The sequence below is a fragment of the Odocoileus virginianus genome, chromosome 5 (assembly GCF_023699985.2).
Source record: "Odocoileus virginianus isolate 20LAN1187 ecotype Illinois chromosome 5, Ovbor_1.2, whole genome shotgun sequence".
Lineage (NCBI taxonomy): Eukaryota > Metazoa > Chordata > Mammalia > Artiodactyla > Cervidae > Odocoileus > Odocoileus virginianus.
In genome coordinates this window covers 89,171,489-89,198,607 of record NC_069678.1, presented here as the reverse complement: position 1 = coordinate 89,198,607, position 27,119 = coordinate 89,171,489, and the positions used below count along the sequence as shown (strand labels likewise).

The 27,119-nt window shown below is 51.6% G+C and overlaps 1 protein-coding gene across 3 annotated transcripts in view; it reads right to left on the bottom strand.

The window, feature by feature from the left end:
• The window catches only part of GRIK3 (glutamate ionotropic receptor kainate type subunit 3), a 244,568-nt gene that overhangs the window by 34,210 nt on the left and 183,239 nt on the right, over positions 1-27,119 (bottom strand). For 2 of the 3 annotated variants that reach the window (XM_070468389.1, XM_020880250.2), the window contains exons 8-10: positions 25,990-26,097; positions 22,550-22,663; positions 13,735-13,938 (exon numbers count right to left, since the gene is read on the bottom strand). In XM_070468389.1, coding sequence (XP_070324490.1) covers positions 13,735-13,938; positions 22,550-22,663; positions 25,990-26,097 — 426 coding nt within the window. Of the gene's footprint in view, positions 1-11,531; positions 12,360-13,734; positions 13,939-22,549; positions 22,664-25,989; positions 26,098-27,119 lie in introns of those variants that run through there. The other variant, XM_070468390.1, reaches the window with a different exon arrangement.

Genomic DNA, 27,119 nt, shown 5'->3' with positions numbered 1-27,119 from the left:
GTCATGAAGAGGACACAGAATCCACAGCACCCCTTGCTCATATCCATTTTCCCTTCCTATCTACTTTTCGCATGCTTTACCTCATTTTGGATATTCTATATATCCTCAAAGCCCCAAAAACCTGTTGGGTAAAAATAATACTCTCTTTGGCAGGAAAGGGCAGGGGGAGAAATGAAACAGACAAACTTTGAGCCCTCTTTTGTAGCAGAGGGGAGGGAACAGAACAGAGCAGGAGAGGCAGGGAAGGGGTTGGAGAAAGCTAGGGATGTTCACATGCCGATGAAGCTAGCCCCATCACAATTTTAACGAGGGGAGTAATTAAAGTGTCATATCTCTAGTCTGAGCCTTCTCTGATTAGAAATCTGCAGTCTCTCTTTCCCACCTTTGCAGGCTTGCCCCAGTGATCTCCTCCAGCGCAAGGTCCCACTTACCTGCTTCTTGTTTACCACATTCCCTTCTTGACCTCCATGTTTTACACACGCTGTGCCCTGTTGAGAACACCTCTCCCTGCTAACTTTCACCACCTTAAATGGTCCTTTGCACATGCTACCTCTTCCAAGAAGCCCTCCCTGATAGCCTCCAATTCTAAACGCCCATGAAGCTCCCTCTGTCCTGTGGTAAGGTCCTAACCTGCTCAGTTGAAATGGCAGTATGTGCAAGTATGTGTCCTTTTGCCACATCTGCCTACTTACCTGTAAGTTCCTAAGCATAGTTGGGACTGTGGCTGGTTCACTGCTCTGTTTTTCTACTCCCAAACCCCATCTCAGCCTATGCAGTGTTTGTTAATTAATAATATTTCCCTCTGAAAGGCTCTCCCTTGGGCTCCTGTGGATATTTACCAGAATGTGAACAAAATAATCACTGCCCTTCCTCAGATGGGGCAGAACAGAATGGGAGGCTGAGTCCTAAAGACCAGCACTAAAGACCCTTTTGCTAAGGGTGGCAGCAGCTGCCTCTGAGAACCCCCTTCCAAACAACAATTCCTAGGCAGCCACCTGCTGACTTGGCCCAGCTTAATTAGTGGATTAATTAATTAAACAATTAATTAATTATTTTGTGAGATCCACTAGGCACTAGGGATACACAGCTGAGCCAAACAGACATGGTTTCTGCCTTTATGGGGCTTACAGTCTAGCAGGGAAAATGGACACTAACCAAATTCTTTTCTAAGTGGTAGCTGTTAACACACCTCTGACCTCACTAATCCTAGAATAGAAACCAGCAACCAAGTTGAAATGAGACTTCAAGGTAAGGGGGATTGATATGGGTAGAACCCCAGCTCCAAAATGACTCTGCTGGTGCCCCAGGCTGGGGGACAGTGGCAAACACATAACCCTGATGTTGCTCACCCCAATGTTTCTCCTTCTAACAACCAGCCCCCGTGGCTGATTATTGACACTAGGAGCCCAAGGCTTTAGTGAATCTTAGGACTACTTGGGAACATCAAGGAAGGGGAGCCTATTAGAAAGGCTGTTTCATACTGGGATCTTTCTTTGGTAAATTTCTAAACGTGTGTGTTGGAACTTGCCTAGCTTTGAAGGCAAGGGAGAAGAAATGGGCAGCTGCTGCTACCTCGGGTCCTTGGAGCACTCTCATCTCGGGGTGTGTACAAAGGAAAGCAATAAAAGGAGAGAGAACTGTCAGGGAAGGTGCCCAGTGAATGGTGTGTATTTGGTCAAGATCTACTGTGCAACAGTCGGGGGTACAGAGGTGAGCAAGAGACGCAGCTCTGCTCTTATGCAGCTTCCAGGCAAGGGAATCCCTATTGGAGGCTGTGGATAAGATTCCAAGTGGAGTGGGAACTGCAGTGGGACATTCTGGAGGGTCCTTTTGAGTCTGAAGTTCTAGGATTCCTATAATGTTGACATGTCATGAGTCTAGAACTTGGCTTCCCCTAGCCCTGTCCTTTCAAAGCACATCACTTTGGGAGGCTCTGTTCTGACTCCAAAGTCATCATCACTGCTCAGAATGCATTTGGAACTGGTCTCTGGGAATGACTCTGGGGCTTGGAGTGGATTCTTGGGAAGAACCTCAAAGTCAGTGGTGGCAAATCTTCCTTTGGCTTTTGATGGCAGGTTGGATGAGAGTGTTAGTAACTGGAGGATCAAGCTGTTTGTGGTCAAAGCTTTTCCCAACTAGGAGTATTCCTGGGCTAGCCAGAAAGCCAACCATAGGGCCTGTGGCCCTCTTTCTTTCCCCAGATGGTCTCAGAAGTTCCCCACCAGCCTTTCTGCTCTCTGGTTTTAATGGTGTTGGAAGGCAAAGGGTGTCTAGGCATTCTGTGCCTACAGCAGCAAGACAGCTGGTCAACCCGACTTCCTTTATGAGAAGTTCTGATGTGTGTTCTCCCTTGGGCTTCAGCAAGGCTGGAGTTCTCCACTTTGGTTTAAGCAGGAAATACTACATTTCACCATTGGTTACGATTTCTTTGAAAAAGGCATTATTTTGTCCAACTTCCCTTGAAAGAGCCGAACAGATGTCAAGCCTTTGCTGTTTCAGCTCATTACTCAGAATGAAAGGCCCAATCTTGGCAGGCTCTTCCTACTTGTGCAAGTTTTCTTTGAGGATGATTCATAAAATCATAGGCTGTCAAAGCTGGACAAGAGACCTTCAGCACATCTATTCCAACCTGTACTATTTATGGAGGGAAACTGAGGCTCACAGAGGGTCCAAAAACTTTGCTCTCAGTAATCATGTCCTTGAACAAACCAAACCTCTGACTCATCTGACATATTCATTGGTCTTATGGTTGGTTTGTTAGCCCCATCTGCCTCACCAAAGACATTCCATACCTTTTTCTATAAACTTCTGAACCAGACAGGATAGCACTTCCAGGACTCCATCACCATAAGCAGCTTTCTACTTACAAAGAAGCTGTCCTACTCTCCTCCAAGCTTACATGAGGTCAATTGGCACCACTTGCTTTACCACGTTAAGCTGTAGCTTAACTAGCTACAACTCCACACTTTTGCCCTTTGTCTCCAGGCCCCTTGGCTGCTGGTCAGACCCTAGCCTCACGCCTCAGAGTGAAACCCGCAAGTCTCAGCTTGGACCTGTGTCTGGTGTCCCTGTTGGCGCCTGCCTACTTTGATTCCCAAGTAAGATCTAGACCAGATTCCCCATCTATGTGCTCTGCCTCTTGACTGGGGTCTCCCAGGGCATCTGCTTGCTGACTATGACCTGTTATAGTTTAAATATACCTTTTGTGGAGAGAACTACTATCTTTTGTGGATACTTCTGGTAGCTCAGCTGGTAAAGAATCCACCTGCAATTCAGGAGACCCCGGTTCGAATCCTAGGTCAGGAAGATCCACTGGAGAAGGGATAGGCTACCCATTTCAATATTCTTGGGCTTCCCTAGAGGCTCAGTTGGTAAAGAATTGCCTGTAGTGTGGGAGACCTGGGTTCGATCCCTGGGTTGAGAAGATCCCTTGGAGAAGGGAAAGGCTACCCACTCCAGTATTCTGGCCTGGAGAATCCCATGGACTGTATAGTCCATGGGGTTGCAAAGAGTTGGACATGACTGAGCGACTTTCACTTTCACTTACACACTAAGCACTGCTATGTGTACTATATATATTACCTATGTGACCCTTCCAGCAGCCCCATGATGCAGTAAACACGAACACCACATCCCAGGTAAGGGTACTGTGGTTCAATTAGGCTAGGAGATTTGGTCAAGCTTGTGAGTAGTCAGTCGCATTGGTGATACAGAAATGAGCAGAGCTGCCTTCCAAGCTGATGAGTGGCTGAGCCAGTGCATGGACCCAGTTTACCATGACCTTAAAATCGAATGTTTTATCACTCTACATACCAGCCACATTCAGTGAGTTGCATTGTGCATCCTCTTCCAAATATGTTCAAGTCCTAACACGTGGTACATGTGAATGTGACATTACCTGGAAATAGGCTCCTCCTCCCCTTGCCTACTCCCCACTAAAACAGTATCTTATTATTGCCACTATTATTAGATAATCTTAGAGATATTCCTGAGTAGAGTAACTGGGACTTTGCTAAGGAAGGACTCACTTTCTATGTCTCCAGTGGGATTGTTCACTCCCCCAAAGATCTGTTTTTCTCTCTGGCTCCTGCCGAGTGCCCCTAAATCCACTGGTGACCAAAACAGCCTCTCCTGAGTGTGCAGCCTTATGGAAGTCTCCTGGCACAAGCCTGTTTTTTAATTCAGACTGTCTGCATTACAATAGTTCCCTTAGATGTCCCCCAGCAACACACCCCACGTGGTTTAAAATCCCCCTAATACTACTGTCTAATTATCAGAAGAGCTAAAATAAAACAATGTTGATCATACCAAATGGCAATGAGGATGCAGAGCAACTGGATCCCTCACAGGTGGTTGGTGGGGATGTACAATGGTGAAGCCACTGAAGTTACTGGTTATTATAAAAAGACAGAACTCAGGAACAGCTAGATGGAGGAGATACATAGGGCAAGTTATACAGGACTGGGTGTGGTCCTTCCATGCTTTCTTTTTCACTGGGCGTCCCATCCTCCCCACACTGTCACGTGTTCACCAACACAGAAGCTCTGGAAATTAGGCTCTTGTGGCAGTCACCAAGTTAAGATGAAGTCATACTGGATTAGGGTGAGCTCTAAATCCAATGACTGGTGTTATAAAAGAGGAGAGGATACACAGATACACATGGAACAGCCATGTGATGATGGAGGCAGAGACTGGAGTAACGTAGCTTTGAGCCAAAGATTCCAAGGATTGCCAGCCACACCAGACACTAGGAGAGTCATTGAACAAATGCTCCCTCCAAAGGGACCAACTCTGCAGATACCCTGATTTCTGCTTTCTGGCCTCCAGAACTGAGAGGGAATAAACTTCTGTCATTTTAAGTCCCCAGGTTTGTGACGGCCCAAGGACACTCATACACATATTACTCAGATTCTGGGGAGGAGGCATGCAACTCCCTGGACCACCTGCTGCCAGCCCTGCTCCTGCACCTGATCCATTCTGGTAGGCAAGTTTTATGGCTGGGCCCACCCTGCCCTTCCTGAGCCCACAATGCATTCCCAGAGACCTGAACTTGACTCTGGCTCCTGACCATGACAGCCTGGGCCTCCCCAGAATACACTTTGCAACACCTGGTCATGCCTGGGAACCCTGTGGCTGCAGGAACATGCGGATTTGCCCCTACTTTCCACCAGGTCCTTGTATTTCTACTTCCAAAGCCACCCAAGAAAACAAGGCTCATTCTTGCCACACAGGCAGGACTTGAACCCGGGGCTCTGCTGGCTCTCTGCCCACATCTCTAGTGTGTGGGATCCATGGAATTCACCTTCCATTTTTTCCCCAAAGTGTTGTTTCTCCAAACAGAATCTTGTCTGATTCCCAATGCTGCTGAGTATATGTTAAGACTTTTCCCTCTGCCCTCCAGAAAATTCTTATTATGGGTTCATGAAGCCATTAACAATCTAGCTGGTGCTGTCCAACAGAACTTCCTGCCATGATGTAAATGCTTTGTATCTTCACTGTCCAATATGGTAGCCACTGGCCACAAGTAGAATTTGAAATGTGGCTTGTATAACCGAGGAACTAAACTTATACTTTGATTTCATTCATTTTAAACTAAGTAATTTAAATTAATGTAACCAGTTGATTTTAATTAAAGTTCAAGTTTAAATAACCCCATGTGGCTGGTGGCTACTGCATTAGAAAGTGCAGTTCCAGTCCTGCCTGCCTTTACAGTCTCACCTCCCATCTTGTTCCCCCTGGTTCTCTGCCCACTGGCTTCTTTCAGACCCCCAGTCCATGCTCACCTCAGGACCTTTGCACAATACTCTTCTCTACCTGAAACTCCTCCCCGAAGTCTTTGTCTAGCTAATATCTGCTTCTCCTTCCGATCTCAGCTCAAACATCACCTCCACAGACAAAATCCGCAGGTGACATCCAGCCACCCTGGTGATGACTCTCACAGCACCAGGTACTTGTGCTCTTAGCACGGATCACAGTTGTGATTTCAGAGGTTTTGAGTGATTTCCTCTCTACTGGTCCATGAGCTCCTGAGAGCTGGCCTGAGTCAGTGTCTTTTCACAATGGTATGCCCTCCACCTAACACAGTGTTCAGCTTGCAGCAGGCCTCCAAGGAGAGACTTGGGGACTGAATGGGATGTTGCTGGTTTAGAAGAGACACTCAGAGCCGGCTGGCTGGGCACCTCGCAGCTTCTAAGAGCAAGTCACAGAGCAAGTTCATCTGCTGATGAACCCCAGACTCCAAGCTGAAGAAAACACAGAGCCCCCTGAAAAGCCCCAGACATTAACCTGACAGCCAGCAACCTCAGTAACCCACACATCTGAACAGAGGGGAAAGGAGTGCTAGTAAATTCATGAATGTTAGCGGATGGGTCCGCTGCTAACACCTGTGATTCACAGGCCAGCTTCCTGAGCTGATGGCAGCCTCATGGCCTGACAGTGAGGAATGATGCTGTGTTTCCCCCTGGGCTGGGAGAGCAGCTGATTCCTGAGTCCCAGCAGGCACCATGTTGTACCTCTGTCTCCAGGAAGCATGAGCAGGTCCTCCTGCTTCATAGTCACAGGGACCCTGGGGACGGATGAGCTACGGCTCCAGCTCCTACCTCTAGTGGTTCTCTTTCCCCATCCCACAGGGCCCTAAAAGTGGCATCGGCCCAGACAGGCCCTGCCCAGTCAAGCCCAAGGACCTGGGGAGAGGGAGCCCCCTCCCTCTGCAGGCTGCGAGGTCCGCGTTGTACATTCCCACAGCCCCTGCACCGGTCCTCACACAGCTGAATGTCAGTTTGTAAGTCAATGCTTAATATCTAGCTCCTCTGCTGGTACATAAGTTCTGGTTGGGGAGGGCGCAGGGTGCGGGGAGGTGGGTAGGGACTACATTTATTTCACTCGCTGATGCATCTCTAGGATTAGTACCAAGGCAGGCAAAAAGCAGGGGCTCGGTACGGTTTTGCTGGAAGACTGAGCATCAAAGTCCCCCCAGGAGTTCTGATCAACCCTTACTCCAGCCTGTGGGCTGAGCTCTGGCCTGTTTTGCTGTTCAGCAGCCCCATTCTCTCTGAGGCCACGCTGACCCCTGCCAGCCTGCCAGGTCCTGACTGTCCCTCACCAGCCTCCCTCCAGAGTTTGGACGCTGCACCGCATCCTTGCCCTTGACGGCAACCTTCCCTATGACTATCAGTGGCCCCTAGCATTCACTGACAGTCCTCACTTGTCCTCATGGCCCTCTTCAGTCAGGTCCTAGTGACATTTTCAGCTCCATGGCACCCTCGGTGACAACCCTGGGGAGGGGCCCCCTCTGCAGGGCATCTGTTCCCCCCACCCCAAGCCCGACCTGCTCCATCTGGGACTCTGCCCTGCCCCCAGGGGGGCTCCAAGCATGCCTTGCTGCAAAGCGCCCTGTTCTCAGCTAGAAGAGTGGACTTGGGTAAAGCCTTCCTTGGCCTTGCAAATAGGGGTTGGGTCCAATACATACAGGACAGAAACAAGGTCTCTGTCCCAGTTAGGAGGACGATAGGACACAGAAGGGTGATGGTGGTGTGCCTTTGAGACCAGATCTTCCCATCTCATATGCTAGCCTACCTGGAGGCTGGGAGACCGGAGTGCGTAGTCTCCAGGCCATGGCTGTTACTGGGGGACATCTTATCAAGTCCCTGCCCCTCCTCCCTCTGCCTCTCATGTACTATCTTCTGCTGCACGCCAGGGAGCTAGAAATCACCCAGACCCCCTCCCTGGATCTCTCTGGATGCTGCCAGCCAAGGGCACGGGAAAGGCATTTCCTGAGTTACCCTCACCTCTTGCAAGTCTTCAGTACCTTCCTCCAGGCTTTCCTGGGATGGATCATCAGCAACTTCCCACTGGTTTCTGATCAGTGGGATCTCTCAGCCCAGGCCCCAGCCTGGGAGCCAGGGAAGCTCTTTCACTTACCACACTCCTCTCACAGAACAGTGACATCTATTCACACAGTCATAGATTACTGCCTGTTTCCTCCCCTAGAACGTAAGATCCCGAGGCTCAGGGAACGGATCCTGACCGTTTTGTTCACACTGTATCCATGGCACCTAGCATGGGACTTAACTGAATAAATTGAATGAACAAATAAATGAATAACCTGATCAAAGGAGGCATTGGCTGGATTTCCCCTCTGAGGTTTAGAAGAGGTCACCCAGTGAGCCTTTTCTTGGGGCCTGGGGCACCTCCATTCTTGGGGGAGGGTACCCTGAGTCAGGAGTGGTGTCCATTGATGTCCTTCCAGCCAGCCAGCGCCGCACTTATCAATCAGCAATGTAGCTACCAATAACCTCAGAAAAGCTTGTATATATCTAAATAGATGGGACAGGTGCTAGAAACTTCCTAAGTGTTGACCGAGGAGTTGTGTACCCACGATTCACACATAGGCCTCCTGAGCTGATGGACGCCCGGGAGTGAGACGTGAAGCCTGTGCCTTTCCCAGACCTGGGAGAACGGCCTGCTCCTGAAACCCCACAGGGCTGTCTTTCAGGACGGCTCAGCTGGCGTTCCCCACTTTGTGGCACACTATGGGGGATACACCACACCTCCATTCCCATCTCTAGAATATACCCCCTCCCCTACTCCCTGCATATCTGCAAGGCTGGCGTCTGCCCAGAGTCTGCCCAGGGAACCTTACTGCTCACCCCGCAGGACCCCAGGAGGGCAGAGACTTCAGCAACCTAGGTGCCCCATCCAGGTCAATACCCACATCTGAGCCCTGAATATCTCTCCTTCATTTTTCAAGTTTCAGCTCCAAGAGTCACCTCTGCAGGGAAGTCTGAGTCATTTTCCTGCTTTATACTCCCAAAGTCCCCTATACATATTCCCCCTTGCAGCACTGATCAAAATTTTAATGAAATTTAACGCGGCTGATTCACTGCTTGTTCCTAGAGGGGCAGGAATCATGTTGACCTTGGTTGCTCCTACATCTCCTGTCACTGCCCTGGGTCTGGTACGTCATTTGTGCTTGGCTCACCCTCTCATGCACCAGGTCAGACCCTCTGGCCACCACCAGCCTCATACAGGCACAACTGACAGCATTTCACCTCCTGTCTACCTGGGCACTTCTTGCACACAGACACCCCCTGCCCCCACAACTTTCTGTCGATGCTCCTGCAGGGTCCTGACTGGTTCCCATGTCTGCCCTGCCAAACCCAGAAATGCATGGAAATCAGGAGCCAGTGGATACACCTATTCCTCTTCTCCCTTCACCCCAAGAGATGGCTCTTAAACACACTTTGTCAGGCTTTTCTGGGGTGCCAACTTGGGTTGGTCGCTCAGTGGTGACCAGCTCAATATGACATCCTTGTATTGGCCTTCCCTCCCCTCTGCTCCACTTCCCTGCCCTGACTCTCCCCGGCATCATACCCTCTTACTCAGTTAGCAGTGGCATCTATGCCTCCTCCTCAGGCCCCGCCCCACAGGAGCCCAGGCCCCGCCCCAGGAGCCCAGGCCCCGCCCCAGGAGCCCAGGCCCCACCCTAGGAGCCCAGGCCCCACCCTCCAGGAGCCCAGGCCCCACCCTAGGAGCCCAGGCCCCACCCTCCAGGAGCCCAGGCCCCACCCTAGGAGCCCAGGCCCCACCCTCCAGGGGCCAGGAACCCAGGTCCCGCCCCCAGGAGCCCAGGCCCCGCCCCCAGGAGCCCAGGCCCCACCCTAGGAGCCCAGGCCCCACCCTCCAGGAGCCAGGAACCCAGGCCCCGCCCCCAGGAGCCCAGGCCCCGCCCCCAGGAGCCCAGGCTGAAACAGGCTCCATAAAGCTTTGCAGAAAGAATGAAGGAACAATTCTCAGCAGGAGGGTTGGCTTGTTCCCGTAGCTCCCTCTGACCTCAGCGTCTCTCCAACAGCCCCCTCGCCCCTGCAGCTCTATTGCTGCCTTGCTCCTTGTCCTCTCTCACACCTGGTTCTCTAGACCCCTACCTCCTGCCAGGCTCTTTCCACATCTTTCCAGGCTGGTCCAAACCCATTTTTGTCCAGCCCCTTCCATGAACCAGGGAAATTGCCTTACATGTTATAGTGAGATGTAACAATTTCAAGATAAAAGAATGAACAGCTTCCTGTGGCCAGAGGGCATTCAGGCCTCCCCTTGAGGCCAGGCTCCTGTTCCCTCTCCTTCCCCTACTGTTCAAGGGCCTGGGAGAGCAGCCAGGACAGAACTCCTTGGTCTCTGAGAGCAAAGCTTGGGGAGGCCAGGCTGGGGTGTTCACAGAAGCCATGCTAGGGCTGACCTATACCCCTAGGAGATGGCACTCGTGCTAACCCATGGATGCAGTTCCATCCTCACCTGCCTCCACCTCCCCACCTGCTGCTGCAGACCCTGTGTCCACACCTTCCCAGCAACCTCTTTCCTCCTTTGGCTCCATCACCCACTCTTCCTGGCTCTCCTCCCTCCACTCTGACCTTGCAGGAGCGGGCATCATGTGGAGGCCTCCTTTTCATCCCATTCTCACACCATTGAGGGTCCTGACCCCAGTCCTCCTCTCTTTTCTCTCCATCAATCCCCACTCTAAGTGTCCAGCCACAAGGGCAGTCACCTCTAGGAACCGCAATCCCACCATGATGTCAGAATCTCTCCCGGATCCTCTGCTTTCCCAGGAAGCTCTGTCTCTGGGGATGATGCCACCCTCTCCCCAGCCATCCAAGCTAGAATTTCACACCATGTCCTTGATTCCTCCCTGCCCTTCTCCTCCTTCATCCAGTCAACTGCCAACCTCATCGATTCTACCTTCATGGCTCCATCCTGTGCCATCAACTTCTCTCCTTTCTGACCACAATCCTTGGGGGCCACCATGCTCTCCTTCACCCAGGTCCCAGGGGTGGCCTCCAGACTGGCTCCAGTTTAACCTGGCAACACCAATCCCAATTTGATGTCATCCCCTTGCTCTACATCTTTCAGCTGTGCCTTGTAGCTCTCGGGATTAAAACAAAATTCCTCAAATTAGCACCCAAGGTCCTTCAAGGCTCATCTCTTGCCCTCTTTTCCAGCAGCAGCCTCTCCTCTTGGTTCCAGACTTTCCACACTTAGAGCTCTGTCTCCATACTCCCCAGCAAGATCCCAGGCACCTGGTGCTCGAACAGAAGCTCTGGACGGCAGGTTTCGGGAAAGGTCTCCAGTGCAGTTAAGTGAGTGATGTGTCATGTGTGCCTCAATTCCCTGTGACTCTGATCAATGTGAGTCAGTTCCCTGAGTCTCCTTTTTAGATTCAGAGGGGCAAGATCCAGATGCCGGGGCACTGTGGCCCACCAGGGTGACCATGGCTGAGGGGCGGGCTCCCTCACTGTCATCATGGCCTCTCACATACATAGTTTAGACAGGACATGTACATACTTTAGACGGGAGGAAATGGTGAGGAGTAAGACTGTCCTGTGCACTGAGCAATTACTGAGCGCCAGGCACTTGGCTAAACATTCTCGTCCTGTAGCTCATTGAATCGTCCCACGAACCCCAGGCAGAAGACTTATTTTATTATTCCCACTTCCTAGATGTGGAATTAGAGGCCAGAGAGGTTGAATAGCTTTCCTGCTGTCAGTTAAAATGTGCTGGACCCTGTATTTGAATCAATCTCTCTTGGATTCCAAAGATATTAAAACACATGGGAGTAATTTAAGGCATGGACTCCAGTAGGAGACTTCCAAAGGGGGTCGGGGGAGGGGGGGCGGGAGTGAGAGGCAGCAGGCAGTAGAGATAGAAATAGTGATGATCTGGGAGAGAGATGAGGAGATGGATGGAGAAATCACTGCTCTGTCCAATCATCTGTTTTGCTCCCATAGCTGGAGACAACTTGGGGGAAGGTGAGGATGTGAGCAGGAGGGGGACACACCCTTTAGATCCCTTACCTTCCCCCATAACCTTGGCTCCTTGGACGGCCCGTGGCATGGACAGAGATGAGCAGAGAGTGTCAGTGAAGGACTTCTTAAGTCCTGCTGGTCAGAGGCTCCACCCAGGGCCTCCAAATGGCCCTCAGGGGGCAGATTCTTGCAAAGGTGGGCATTCATCATTTTTACATCTGCGTTCAGATCCCTAATAAGGAAGTAATAATATTGCCAAGCCTTTGCCACGCTTTCTATGAGCTAGTGAGAAGACTAATTATCTGACGACACTAATAAATGGTTATGATGTTATTAAAAATGGCACCAAGCTAGGATTAATAGGCTCATCAATTGTAGAGAATTGGGTTTAACAAGGTCCCCGCATGTGCCGTCAGGGCCCATGGTCTTGATGGATACTGGGCTGCATGCAGGCCACGAACAAGACCCCCTCTTTCCTCCAGCTGAGGGTCAGCCTCGGAAGCTGCTGGGTTTTCTGGTCTTCCCCCTTGCAAATGGCTCTGCAGAGCTCTTGGGCTGCTGGGGATGCTGTGGATGGCAAAAGCGTTACTAGCCTTATTCCCCTCCACATGTGGCCTCCACTGTCCATGGGATCCCCCCCTCCCCAGTCCAGCTCACCTCTGCAAATGATATGCTCAGATCCCACCCAGAGCCCCACACTCCAGAGCCCCACTCATAAAGCTCAGGGGGGAGCCGATAAATGGAGGTGTCTCTGGGACCTGCTGACTAATTTCCATAATAATTACAGTTATTACTAATAATGGTGACAACACCCCTCCCTCCCAGTTAGACTGAATTCCACAGTCTAGGAGCTGCTTCCCCACCAGTAGTCACCTCCGACAACAAGCGGGGAAGAACGCGGGGCAGGCATCATTATTCTCGCTGTTGAGGTAGGAAACGAGCTTAAGGAGAAAAAGAGACTTCCTGAAGCCCCTCCCCCTGCCTCAAAGGAGTAGCCATAATGATAAAAATAATACAAGCAAGGACTGAAACAGTGCTGACTGTGTCGTGTGCACATTAGTCCTCACCACCTCAGGCTGGAGGAGGGAGGGGCATTATTATCATTCCCATTTTACAGATGAGGAAACTGAGGAACAGAGAGGTTAAGAAACTTGTCCAGAAGCACACAGGTAGTAAGTGGGAGAGCAGGAATCAAGTGCAGACCAGGTTCATGCTCTTGACCATTAGCCTCTGCCCACAGCCTTCCCTGGGGGACTGATTTTCTAGGGCCAAGGAACTGGCTCCACCACTGAGACTCTGCTGGAGCCTTCTTGCTCTGAGCTCCAGCCTCCTTCTCTTCCTGGCTCCCCTCTGACCGGGGCAGGAGGGCTGACCGAAGAAGGGCCTGAGGCTGCCTGTCTGCACTTGGAGAGGCAAAGTGACAATAATCCTTTTGGCTGATGCTTCTCAGGTTGCAAAGACTGACTGCAAGAACCCTGGGTCCTGCGGTCAGATGGCTCTTTGCAGACATCGGAACCCAGGGCTTTCAGAAGCAGAGAGCCTCCAAAAGACTCTCTCAGTCCCAGCTCCACGTCTTACTAGCTGGGAGCCTTCATCTTTCTCTGCCTCAGCCTCCTCATCTGTTAAATGGGTGGTAATAACAGTACCTATGTCATTGGGTTGTTGTAAGGATAAACGAGAGAAGAAATATAAGGGGTACAGATCATGTCCTTGCATCATTAGCAGGCCCTGGATAGAAAAAACCTTCTGGAAAGCGAAGGCCCTGAGCTGGAGGGCAGGTAATGTTAAGAATGTGCTGGGTGAGCCTGTACCAATGGCTCCTTTGTCTCCATCTCCCCTGCCCCAGGGTTGCAGTCTGCCAGGATGCCCCATCCTGATGTGCATAGTGGACTTGGCCAAGCCTCTGGGATGGCCCTGTCCATGGTGCTCCCACCCCACTTACGTGGTCGATGAGTTCCTTGATCATGCCGTTCCACTGGCCCTTGTCGTCCTGTGCCCCGTATTTCCCATCTTCCACCAGCCGGATCTCGTAGGAGAAGCCCAGGATGTGGGCCAGTTCCTTGAGCAGGTCGATGCAGTAGCCCTCAAACCGGTCATTCCCAAACAGGGTCCTGTCGGACTTCCGGAACATGACAAAGGGCTCCTCCTGTGGGGACAGATGGGACAGGGGCTGAGGGAGGCTGAGTGGGCGGGGCAGGGCCGGCTGGGGTCAGAGAGCCTGGGCCCAGGCCTCTGCAAGGGTGTTCTAAGCCATCTTTGGGGGTGGCTTAGAAGAATGGCCCACTAAGCCAGGAGAGGGAAAGCCAAGTTAGTGCCTCACAGATGGCCACCTACTGACGAGCCTGCAGAACTCAGTAGGTCCTTATGGATTTGATTGTCCCAGTGTTCACAGAGCTAGAAGCTAGTGGAACTGGAATTTGAACTCAAGACTGTGATTCTGAATCTTACGTTCTCTCTGTGGCACCATCAACATAGGCTGACGGTTCTCAAAGTGTGGTCCCCAGACCAGCAGCATCACCTGGGAACTTGTCAGACTTGCACATTCTCAGGCCCCATCCAGAAATACTGAACCAAAAACTCTTAGGTGGGGCCTGGAAATGTGTGCTTTGAGAAGACCTCCAGAGGCTTCTGACGTCTGCTCAAGTGTGAGCACACTGCTCCAGAAGGCTTTCATCAAGTTTCTTCCCTGACTGCTCCCCCAGGAAAGTAAGTGAAAGTGTTAGTCTCTCAGTCATGTCCAACTGACTCATTGTGACTCCATGTACTGTAGCCTGCCAGACTCCTCTGTCCATGGGATTCTCCAGGCAAGAATACTGGAGGGGGTTGCCATTCCCTTCTCCAGGGGATCTTCCCCAACCAGGGATCGAACCCAGGTCTCCTGCATTGCAGGCAGATTCTTTACCGTCTGAACCACCAGGGGAAGCCTGTCCCATCTCCCCCAACTCCTGCATAAGAAGACTAGACCTACCCGCTCCCTGATACCTTTCTCTCTTTCCAAGGATCTAGTCCCTGGCATTAGGATCTGCCGGTGATTCCCGGTAACTATGACAGTTTGCATTTACATGTGGATGGGCCAGGCACCAGGAAGTCAGCAGACGAAGTGGTGCCTGTGGAGGACCCAGTGAAGACCCCGGCAGAGCAGTGGAAGTAGCTGGTGTCACCTTGCCAGTCTTAATTTCAACCTTCTGGGATAGACACTAATAACCCCATCCTACAGATGCAGAGAGTAAGTTGGTGAAGACAAGGAGACTTGTGAGAGGTCACCCAGCTGCCATAGAGAGCGGATCTGGACTCAGGCTGGCGTGATCCCAGAGTGGGAGCTCTTAACCACCTCCCTGTGCCAGAGGCCCTGAGTCACGTGGTGCCTCTCCCCAGTGGGCAGGGGGGTCCTCAGAAGGTGGCTTGTCTTCTACACTACACCTGCAGCCGTCCCATGTCAGGCTCCTCCCGCCCAGGTGATGGGGAGCCAGCACTGGGCTCTCAAAGGGCCCACCTCTGTCTGATTTCTCATTAGAAATAAACACTGATAACCCTGTAAAGAATAATTAGGGATGTGCTGTGCTCAGTCGCGCAGTCGCATCTGACTCTTTGCGACCCCGTGGACTATAGCCCGCCAGGCTGCTCTGTCCATGGAGATTCTCCAGGCAAGAGTGGGTTGCCATGCCCTCCTCCAGGGATCTTCCCAACCCAGGGATTGAACCCCGGTCTCCTGCATTGCAGGCGGATTCTTTACTGGCTGAGCCACCAGAGAAGCCCAAGAATACTGAAGTAGGTAGCCGATCCCTTCTCCAGGGGGACTCTCCAACCTACGAACTGAACTTACCAGCTCAGCTACCCAGGAAGCCCAATAACTAGGAACAGAGACAGGAAAATGGTGAAAAAAGCTGTTGACCTTATCTAGCATGAGATACACAGAGTGAGGAACTGCAATGTATGGGCTGAACTCAGCAAACTAATCATTTATTGAGTTCCTACCATGTATCAGTCACTGACAAACATTTTCATAAGCTGTTTGATTGAAGCCTGTTAGACAGGTGACATTATCCCTATTTGATAGATGAGGAAACTGAGGCTCGGAGAAGGTCAGTAAGTTGCCCAAGGTCACACAGGAGTTGAACTATAGTCAGATGGAGTCCAGGTCCAGTCCTTCCTGCTTGTAGCTCCTTGGCCTTTCTGGGCCTTAACCTTCCCCTCAAGCCACCTCTGCACCCTCCTGTGTCCAAACGCCTCAAGCCTTCAGCTGATGGGTGACAATCATTAGCTGACAGAACACACTTGTTCTGGGAAGCTCATGTCCTTGGACCCGTAAGAAGAGCACATACCTCATTTGGAGGTGCCTCCCTGGCGGTTCAGCTGGTGAAGAATCCGCCTGCAGTGTGGGAGACTTGAGTTTGATCCCTGGGTTGGGAAGATCCCCTGGAGGATGGCATGGCAACCCACTCCAGTATTCTTGCCTAGAGAATCCCCATGGACAGCAGAGACTGGCAGTCTACAGTCCATGGAGTTGCAAAAGAGTTGGACGCAACTTAGCGACTAAGCACATCATTCTCTCAAGTGGTGATGAGAGAATGGGGCCATTCCTTTGCCACTGTGGACTTTGGAGCTGGCTGAGCCTGAAGGGCCTTCATCAGGGGTCCTCAGGTGCAGAAACCCACCGGCAGTCTCTTGTCGGGCTCCCACTGCAGAAGGTAGTCTCATTCTCTGGCCCTGTTTCCCCAGCAACACTAGCTCTTAAAATCCCATCCCACCCCATGACTGATTCACTCTAGAGTTTCAACAGTCCCTTGGGATGCTGCAGAGAAAGGGCAAGGGAGTGTCTGTACCCCTAAGGGGTCCTGAGAAAACCACTTTACAGTCTCATTGGGTGGAAATCAGGTCCTTTGACGAGACTCCATGCTAAGTCTCAGTGCCCCCCATCCCCATCTCCAACCTGGTAGGCAACTCACAAGGTTGGAGAAAAGAGTCCTAGGAGGTGCTGAGAAGGGGCTGGGACTGCCTGGAGAGAAGGGGACTTAGGCTAGCGTGGATGCTGCTGTCTGGAACCCCAGGACGGGGCCTGGTGAGAGGGCCAGGGTGGAGATTTCAATCCTGTCTCAACTGTGGGTCAGATGCTCTTGTGCAGTGAAAATCTACACCACCGCGCTAGGTGGCCCTGCTGTTAGCTCAGGAACGAATTAAAGAGAAGGTAACTTCTTTGCCAGGAGAATCACCAACCACACATAGATTCCTAAGTGAAATCGACCTCCTTCTGTAAAATGGGAGTAATAATAGAACCTACCTTACAGAATTGTTGGGAGGATTACATGGGTCAATCTGCGTAAAGCACTTAGTGCCTGGCAAATATAAACTGCAATATTATTATTATGAATATCATAATTGTCTTTCTGTGCACTGCATGGACTGTTACTGCAGTGACTTTTCCAGTCTAGAGACCATGCCCAAAGCCACCAAAGGTTAAAAATCATAGCTAGCAGCGGAAAACTATTTCAGGAAAGGTCCCTGAGATGGCTCACTTCCTGACCCTATCTCCCAGCCCCTCCCTGGCCCTATCCTCTAAAATTAGCACTTCATTTGTGAAGCCACCAAGCCCCAGAATCTATACATCTCCATATAAATACGCTGCCTTCGGAGCAGCTGTAAAATGCCATTAATTTCGGGAAGTGCTTTGCGGATGGCATACATATTTAACAGCCAAAGCCCAGAGCATTAAAATGGTGCTCGCCTTAGTAATGTCTCTAGACCTGCAACATTTCCTAGGGGGTAATTCTGAACTCCGCCAACTACTTATTCATGGACTATTTCACAATTTATTACTGGAAATGTCCAGACAGCCAATTCACAAGCTCTCTCGGCTGCTAATCGATTGCTCAGTGAAGGTGCCCTCAATTTCATAACTTCACGCTCTCCTATTGCTCTGGGAGAACAGCCGTAAGAACAGGGGTAATATTTCTCTGCAACAAGTCACAGGAAACAAGGGTCCTGAAAAATAACCTTTTCTGACTTTTCATCGCTAGGGCTCTTGGTTTCTTAGTCGAGCTTCACCAACATGAAAGCCAGGCCTGGTGCTAAGATTCTCCCAGTGATGGGACCTGTGGAGTTGGAAGAGGGGGTCTTGGGGGGTGGGGAGCCAAGGGTTAGCTACCTAAGGGCTGCGTTCCCAAGTCCTCCTGGCTTAGGCCATCTCAACACACATCTGCACGCACATGCACTCTGTATACACCCAACGCCAGGGGCATGAAGACACCACGTTCTCGGATGTTCTGCCCTGCTTAGAGACAGAGGTCAAGGACCCTGGCCCTCAGGCCTTGGCTTCTGGCAGTTAGAACCAGGGCACAGCATTAGGAGTCCGGCCCTCCCAGCAGGTAGGACCCAGAAAGGTCCCCGGCCTGGCCCGGCCCGGAATGGTTCTCTCAGCCCATATTCTGGGCCTCCGTAGCCTCCCCTCTCCTGTACCGGGTGTATAGGTCTGGCCTGCCTGGCAGTTGAGTCTAAACAGGTCACAGTGCACGCACGGTGCACACACACCCATCGGTTTGTATCCAGACACCCCTATGCATAGCCAAGCCCGCACCCGCACAGGTATCCACACGCATACCGACACAGCTGCTCACTTCAGTGGCCCCAAGGACCCTGAACCTTCCAGAACAGGGCCCCCAGGAGACAGCTGAGTGTGTTTTCTCAGTGTGTGAGCTGAGGTTTGGGCAGATGAATTTTTCATGAGCTCATGGAAGAGGGAAACCTGAGCAGAAGCTGGGGCCTGGCAAGGAGTGGGCGGGGAGGGCAGGCTTCCAGCCTCTTGCTGCTGTTGCTTCAGCCCCAAGAAGGGGGAAGAGCCTGTGGCTCTAATGAACCAGAGAGGGCAGGGTCCAGGCTCTGTCCATCTGTGTTTCCAGGGTAATGAGCTCTTAGCACCTAACCCTGGGATTCAGGATGCGAGAGAAAAGATGGAGCTTGGGGGCAGCCCCTACACCTCCCTGTGTTTTTTGCCACATCCAGATTTTAGAGACCAGAAGAGGAGGAGAGACCCCCTCAGCGTGGGTGCAGGTCCAGCCCTGTTCTCTGGGGCAAAGCTGGTGGATGCTCCTTTACTCAGGCTTGGTACCAGCCTGTCACTCAAAGCACCGTTGCCCTGACAACACACTTCCAGAGAGGCAGGGGCCAGTGCTCTCCTCGGGAGGTGCTGGCCCTGCTTTGAGGCTGCCAAGCATGGGGTTGGGGTTTTTCCCAGAGCAGCTGGGCTGGGCCAGGCTGGGCCACTCCACACAACTGGTGGTGTTGTCCTCCAAGGCCCAGGCTGAGAGCATCACACCCCCACCCACCCCACCCTGGGCTCTGGGACATGCAGACCACGCTGAGACTTTCAGGGGACTCTGAGGACATTTTCAGCTGGACACAGAGAGTTGCTTGGAGACCAGTGTCTCCATCCTGCCTCCAGGAAAGACTGGGCTTCTCTCAGGGAAGAAGCAGACCCAATTCCCCATGATCTCTGGGCAGTGGGGCTGGAGAGAGCTGGACCATAGCTCACTACCAGGCCCTGTGAATAACTGACACTGCATAATGTGGTTAAGATGGTGGGATATCTGCTTCAAGTGGGTGAGCAGCCATGTCTGGGGTCAAGGCAAAGGAGTTCGGGGAAGGGGATTATCACGTCAGTGCCAGGAGCTCAGACCTCCGCTGGGGCAGGGGATGAGGTGGTGGTTGGGATGCGAAGTTTTATGTATCAGCAGGAGATGAGAGCCAAGAGAGTGGCTCACACCCTAGTGCTTTCAGGGACCAGTCAGGAATTGCCTGTATAAGAAGCAGCCAAGAGTAAGCAAGAGGGAGTGGTGGGGTCTGCAGTGAGCCCGGCCTGAAAGGCATTCAAACCCTAGCTCAACGTGTATGATGTATCCTGTGCTAGAGAGAGATGACCTCTGTGACCACAGTCAGGGGCCAATCTTCAGTGATGTTCAGGGCCCTGCTTGTGGACGGAAGCAGAGGTTTTCTCTAGAACACTCACCATGCTTATTGTATTAAACCTGAGCTTACTGGGGACTGGATCTGTAAGCAATAATACCAATAGCAGCCATTACTTGACAGCATCCAGTCTGTACCATTTATTTTTATTTATTTTTTTAAAATATTTTTTGATGTGGACTGTTTTTTAAAGTCTTCATTGAATTTTGTTATACTATTCTCTTTTATGTTCGGTTTTTTGGCCACGAGTCATGTGGATATTAGCTCCCTGATCAGGGATCGAACCCACATCTTCTGCACTGGAAGGTGAAGTCTTAACCACTGGACTGTATAGTCCATGGAATTCTCCAAGCCAGCATACTGGAGTGGGTAGCCTTATCCCTTCTCCAGGGGATCTTCCCAACCCAGGAATCGAACTGGGATCTCCTGCACTGCAGGCGGATTCTTTACCAACTGAGCTATCAGGGAAGCTTCTAGTATTGGCTAAAAAGCTGTGAGAAGAGCACAGAAGGTCTGCGGGATTCTGCCCCTGTGGGTGTATATAAATGCCCTGCGGCTCTACGGAAGAAGGGTCTTATGCCCTTTAAACCAGGCTCCTGCCACTTTAATAAAATTTAACCTGTGGTCTTTGAAGGGTGTGTATTTTGCATCCTTCTGCTGTATTATCTTTAGCTCTCCTGTTACGTGAGAGTATTGTTTTGTGGCTGAATCATCTCTGTTCATTTAATCATCTCTCCTAATCTCTCCGAGCATACCAGTTCTACCTTTTTTTAATCTTGTCTTCTGAAAAGTGTTTTATTTATATCTCACATTTTATGCAGCTCCACTTTTAATCTTTTACCACCTTTTTATTATTTTATTTTTACCCTTTTATATTTTAGCTTTGTCACACTTTTATCCTTTTGCTTTCTGACATTTCGGTTTTACATTTTTCACCTTCTCTAGCTGGAGCTGTTAATTATTTATTTTAATTTTTCCTCTCTCTGGGTAGCTTTCCTTTTAATCTCACCCCTTATTTTCATTTCTCTCTTTATTACCTTCCTTTTAACCTTTATTTTGTCCTCCTTCAACTCTCCTTTTATCCCTTCTATTTTTATCCACATCAATATTCCTTTAATTGCTCATCACTCTTCCTTCTATCCCTTTTGCTTCTTTTATTTATGTCTTTTTATTTTTAATCTTTTTTACTTTATTCTTTTTTATTTATTATATAACTTATAAGTGTACAATATGATGATTCATAATTTTTAAAGGTTATACCCGATTTATAGTTATTATAAAATATTGGCTATATTCCCTGTGCTATCCAATATATCTTTATAGCTTATTTTATTTTTAGTCTTTAATTTATTTTTTATACTTTTTCCCCTGTTCCTGATGAGATCTTTTGACTCACTGGTTTTATAGTTTGATATTTGTATTCTATTTAGTTAACAAAAGTCAATCAGTAAGGCAGGCAGGATGTATGGTTTTGGGGAAAATACCGGTGGGGGTCTCACTCCCAAAAGGTGGGGGTGGGGAGGTGTCTCCCCAGGCTTCTGCTGGTCCCATCAGCAACATGTTCAGAACTCTTGGGAGAATGAAATGTGACATCCCTTCTTCCTCCATGGTGTCCAGCACCCAGTCACTGAGCAAATACCTAGCACTAGAGAGAGGACACAGGGCCTGGCTGAGCTGCCACTGGGGGGAGGCAGGCAGGACAAGCCTTGTTTGAGTGCCATGGAAGGCCCGGAGTGGGGTTCCCAGCTCCGCTCCCAGGTTCCATCCTGTGACAGCCTTACTCTATCTAAGTGCTCCAAACTGGGTTGGGCTCCCTTTTTTTTTTGGTTGAGAATATCCTCAGCCCATGGTCCTGACAAACAGATTTGCTTCATTACAAGGAGAAGCTGGGGCCAGATTGTCCTCAAAGGTTCTTTGGTCAGAATCCACTGGGCTGTGACCGGGCTGCCCCCTGGTCCAGCTTGGGTCCCAAGCGCAGTGCTGCGCCTCTGAGAGCGTGGGTCCTGAGCCTCTGGACACCCTGGAGGCCTTCCAGGAGGGGCTGGTGCACACGGAGAGGGCACAGTGGTGGCCAAAGGAGGCCAGCTGCCTGGGTGTCCTGCTCACCCTGAGCTCTAACATGCACGGAGCTTGGGAGACCCCAGGAGCAATACCTAGGGTTTAAATGGTCAGAAGAAGGACACGCTATTTAGTGCTGGGCAGTGGAGGGAGGAGGGCAGGGAGAATGGCCATGGCCAGGAGCACTTGGGTCAGGACACTGTGGGGGTGGCACGTGTGAGGGCTCACTGCACCCGCTGGGCTCTCTGGGTGTGACCACTGCTGGGAAGGGCCTTTTCCTGGGAACTGGGGTGGAAGAAGCAGACTCAGGTCCTGGTGCAGAGAGCAGGTCACCCCTCCTTCCTTCTACCCAGCACAGTTCCCACACAGGCATCAGGGGCTCAGGGAGTGGGTGGGGATGGGATACAAACAGTTCTTTGGAGCAGGGGCTGGCCAAGCAGGTCCAGGCAGGAGGGCCAGCCCGCTCTGCCTTTGGGAAGAGACAGCCCAGTTACCTCCTGGTGTTTCTGACCTGTGGCCGCGAGCAGTATTGCTATGTTTCAACTTCTCTCTGGGGGCTTTCTGAGGGACCCTCAGTGTTTCCAGCTTTCTGCAGCTCCCCTCCCTCATCTTCCAGCCTCTCAGCAGCCCCATAAGAGGCAGCTGGTCTATGCTGGGCGGGGTGATGGAGGGGTACCCCTACCCCAGTGGCCAGCCCATCTCCCAGCTCACAGGGGGGCCTCCTGCAGGGCTGCAGTTCTTACCAGCACGGTGGTGACGATGAGAGACCTATTTGTCAGAGAGTCGGTGACATTAGGGCCTCGGCCTTTGGCGACCTCCGTGATATTGAGCCCCTCGGCAGGACTCCACACTCCCACCTGGATGGACAGACAGACACAGTACAGGGGCTGAGTCCACAGTGCCTCCATCCTTTCTTCACATCAGCAAGCAGCTCATCTTGTTCCCACCTTTCAGGAGCGTCGTCATCGCTGACAAGTTTTGAGCCAACTTTTCTGACAACCCTGCTGCCTTCCTCCTTCCCAGAGGAAGCCCCTAAGATGCTGAGTCTCCTGAATTCTCCTCCCTCCCCATTTGCTGGCAAACCCATCCCAGAAGGAAGGGAAATGCAGAGGGAGAAGAAGAAGATAAGGATAGCCCAGGGAGCACAGTGGAAGCCAGCCTGGGGTGGACAGATGCCATGAAGTCAAGTTAGTGTTAGGGTCAGGTCCTGCCCTGGGTCAGAGTCATCCCAAGCCTGGGTGTGGGCAGAGGGGCGGCGGCTCCCGCCTGCTAGGGAAGAGCTGGGCACCAGCTGCTCATTCACTGGGTCTCAGCCTGTGCCAGCTCTGGGGCCAGATGCCCTCCAGAGCCCAGGACAGGGCCTGGAGCAAGGGAGATGTTCCCTACGCATGTGCGGAAGGACAAGGAGATGTGTCTTGTGCAGGAATTCAGTATGGGCAGGATGCTGGTCTTTGCGGCTATTTCAGGGGGTGGCAGACAGAGGGAAAACCCTCACAGGGGGCAGTGGATGCCACTGGATTTGAAGGCAGTTTGTTTTGTAGTTTTACACCTAAAGTTGGCAGATGCTCTGGCTGAAGTGGCATAATCTCTAGTCCGCATAGTGCCTTTGTGGATGTCAGGCCTGGGGCTGGAAGGAGGCAAGGGAAGATCAAGTTTACAAATGGGTCTCAAGCCCTGGGTCTCTTGAAGATCCTTCGGGACCCAACTCTGCCCTTCTCTGTGCCCATCTCAGCACCTCTCAAGGGAGGTTCTGGCCTGACCATCCTGTCCTTGGCCCAGTTGGTTGGGGCGGGGGGGATGGCACTCAGGAAACTTAATCAATTAAACAGGGAGGCCGAATGCAAACATCCCATTAAGAGAGCTGTGCAAAGGAGATAGCAGAGAGACATGTAATTATGCTTGGGTAATTCTGCCTTAATCCCCCCAAAGCCACTGGCTGGAGCTGGCTGGCTCAGCTATGACCCAGCTTAGTAAACAGAAGTGATGAGAGAGAAGTGATGAGAGGCAGAATGGCTGTGTTTGGGGGCTCAGCACCCTCTCCGGGCAGCATCTCTCTCTATGCAGACCCCACCCTCCAGAGCCCAGAGGAAAGAAAACAAGCAGACAGCGTCAAAGAGGCTCTTCTCTCAAGGGGGCCAAGTGCAGAGCCCAGCCCCAGCATGAGGGACCCTGGTGGCAGGCCTGGGTGCAGAAAGCTCTCAACAAACAGCTGGGGGGCAGCCAGGTGACCAGCAGGAACCCTTGCTCCAGCAAGCAGCTACTGAACTCCTACCCCATGTCCCATGGGGATGGGAGAACAGCTAAGACTGAGGAGGACCCAGCTTTCAGAGACTCTCTGCCCACGATCTGGGAGGCTGTGACCAGGAGCCTCTGGTGGGACCTCTGCAGGTCAGCCGGTGTCTAGGCATAGTAGAGAGGTTTTCCTGAGTATTAGCTGTGGTCTGTCTGCAGTTGCTGGAGGGCTGGTAGGAGCTGCGGGTAGGCTGAGATGGCAAACGTGCTCCGATGGGCAATTACTGATGCCGACCATCGATACGAGAGTGGGAGGGGGTGGCATACATGCCATCTAATTGCCATCCTTAGGATTTTAGGCTATCCCCAGAGACGGACAGTTGAGAGAGCAAAAATGAGACAGCTACTGGAGTGACAACTATTACAGTGGTCCTGCCAGCGGGGGAAGCGGGCTCCCCAGCACTGCAGGAGTTTAAATAGGAGCTGGCAGAGGGCTTGATAAGCTATAGTTTGAGTAGAGTTAGACCAACAGGGCTGGATCATCTTAGGAGCAGAGGGTATAGCACCTTGTCCTTAGGGGACTGGTGCTGTAAGTGGCTGAAAGAGTTGCAGGGGAGTGGTGAGGTTGCCCCGGCCACCTGGCCCCAGCACAGTGGCCCCATGAGTCCATGGGAAATTCAGGACTAAATGGCATCACCTTGGCCACAAAGTACAACCCAGGCAGAGCTGGGTTTGTGCCCGTGGGAACAAACCAAGGAAACATAGGCCATTCCTACAACCGGAGAGGTGGCATGGGCCAAGGCCTAGAGGTGCAGGAGGAAGGGCGTGTGGCTGGACCTTGAGGAATGTTTGGAGGGCAGTGGAGACTAGTCCTGGAGAGGGAATCGGGGCACTTCCTGGAGACTCTTCAAGGCCGGGGTGAGAGGCAGATGCTGAATGCCTCGGCACTGGGGAGCCACGCACAGTCCCAGGGCAGAGCAGAGCTATGCATTGGGTAGCTTCATCTGTGTGTGCACTCGGGACGGATGGAGGGTCCAGGAGTGGAAGTGGGAAGCCACACTGGGGTGCTAAAAAAAATCCACAGAAGAGACCTGGGCAGGGAGGGCAGGGGAAGAGAGGAGAGGAATCAAGGGTCCCTGAAGGATCAGAGGCCCCAGGGGTGGCCCCTCCACTTCTGCCTTTTATACACCCCCTCTCCCAGGGTTGGAGAGGTGCCCTGGTGCCTCCCAGGGACCAGTGGGTGTGGCTGAGCCCTTGGTCCTGAGGTCTGAGGAAATGCTGAGAATCAGGGCTGATGTTAAATCCCCTTCTAAGCCCAGCAGCCTGACTTTGTTACAATATTGCTTATGGTTCCCAGGGGTCAGACTGGCCCCATTACGATCATTTCTATGGTAGCTGGATGGGAGGCCAGCCCTGTGGGCCTGCTTTCCTTGTAATTCCCGGAATCACAGAGGCCTTAGAAACTTAGCATGGGGAGTTCAGAATCCATGTGCTTCAACCTCTCTCAAGGGTAAGAATCACCTCCAATCTCCCAGACAAGCAATCCCTTTGTTCAGTTTTGCTGAAATGCCTCCAGGGACAGTGAGCTCACTACTCCCTAGGCAGGCACCCGTGGGTCATTAGAGAGTTTCTCCTATGCAAGGCCACGTCTGTCCCTCTGCCCCATGACAGAGGACCTAGAGACGGTCCGTCTGTCCCATGAGCCTTTGCCAGGTTAAGCCTCTCTCTGATGGCCCTTGCTGACAGGGTGATCATTTGAGTATCTGCACCCCTCCAGGTTGAGAAGGCCAGGAGGGGCCAAGGCAGTGGCCACATCGGGTCATGTTGAGCCCAGAGCGGGCAGCTGGATGGGGTTTTGCCCCCTTGCTCAGGGTCTCTGCCTGGGATCTATCATGGGGGATTTAAAAGCCCCTGTTCCTTGGCCCACCCTCTCACTCCTGAGCTCACACACCTTCTCCAGGCCATCTTCCTTCAAGCTGATGATGTCCAGATCGAAATCCGTCCGTAAGCCACTGGTTTTGTTGAAAACAATCCGTCCAGTTAATCCTTCCCATTGAGCCTGCCGGAGGGGAGAGGGCAGAGCGGCAATTCCTTGGGCTCATAAATCATCATTCGGTACAACTGTACAATGCTTCATTTTAATTACTCCTTGCACTGATACTGTTCCCCCAAGACCATGATTAATTAATAATCACCTCCATCATTGCTAGGGCTGTGGTGCGAGCCAGCGATTTCCATAAATTCTATTATGCTCTTTAGCCAGCGCTACACTTGCACCTTCTCGTGTACAACATCGATCTCAGATGCGCTCAGATGAGCCCCCGCCTCGAAGCCACGAGAAGGCGGGGAGTCCGGTCCATATCAGGTCCCCAGGGAGGGGCAAGGAGGCAAGTGGGTAGACTGTGGCAGGTGAGACCTGCCGAGGGGCAGAAAGTCAAGGGGCCAAGCCAGCTCTGGCTATAGGACCAGACACTCAGAGTAATCCCCAGAGAGCCAGGGGTGACAGAGCAGGTCTCTCACCCCAGCTCCACCCATGTCCTGGTTAGAAACTGGGGTCAGAATACAGGGTCCAACTTCAGTTAGCTGTGTGACCTGGGGATTTCATTCTGCTGTGCTGCCTCAGTTTCCTCATCTGTAAAACGGAACTAATAACAGTACCCATTTTACCAAAACACTATGAGGTCAGAATGAAGTAGGTCTCATGAAAAACTGCGAATGGTGCCTGGTACAACCTGTTGTTTTTATTGTTTAATAGCTAAGTCATGTCCAACTTTCCACAACCCCATGAACTGCAGCATGCCAGACTTCCTTGTCCCTCACTGTCTTCTAGAGTTGGTTCAGATTCATGTCCATAGGTACAACCTGAGCCCTGAATAAATGGTAGCTTTCGCTACTTTTTCTTGCTTTTAGCATCATGAACAGAGAGAGGCAGGCAGAGGTTCAGAGAAGGTACAGGTCTAAACTGAGATGGGCTCCATCTTCTAAAGCCAGGATTGGCAAACTATGGCCGGGGATACACCTGGATCCGTTTCCTGTTAAAGTCACACCCGTGTATTTACCTATTGTCTCTGGCTGCTTTTG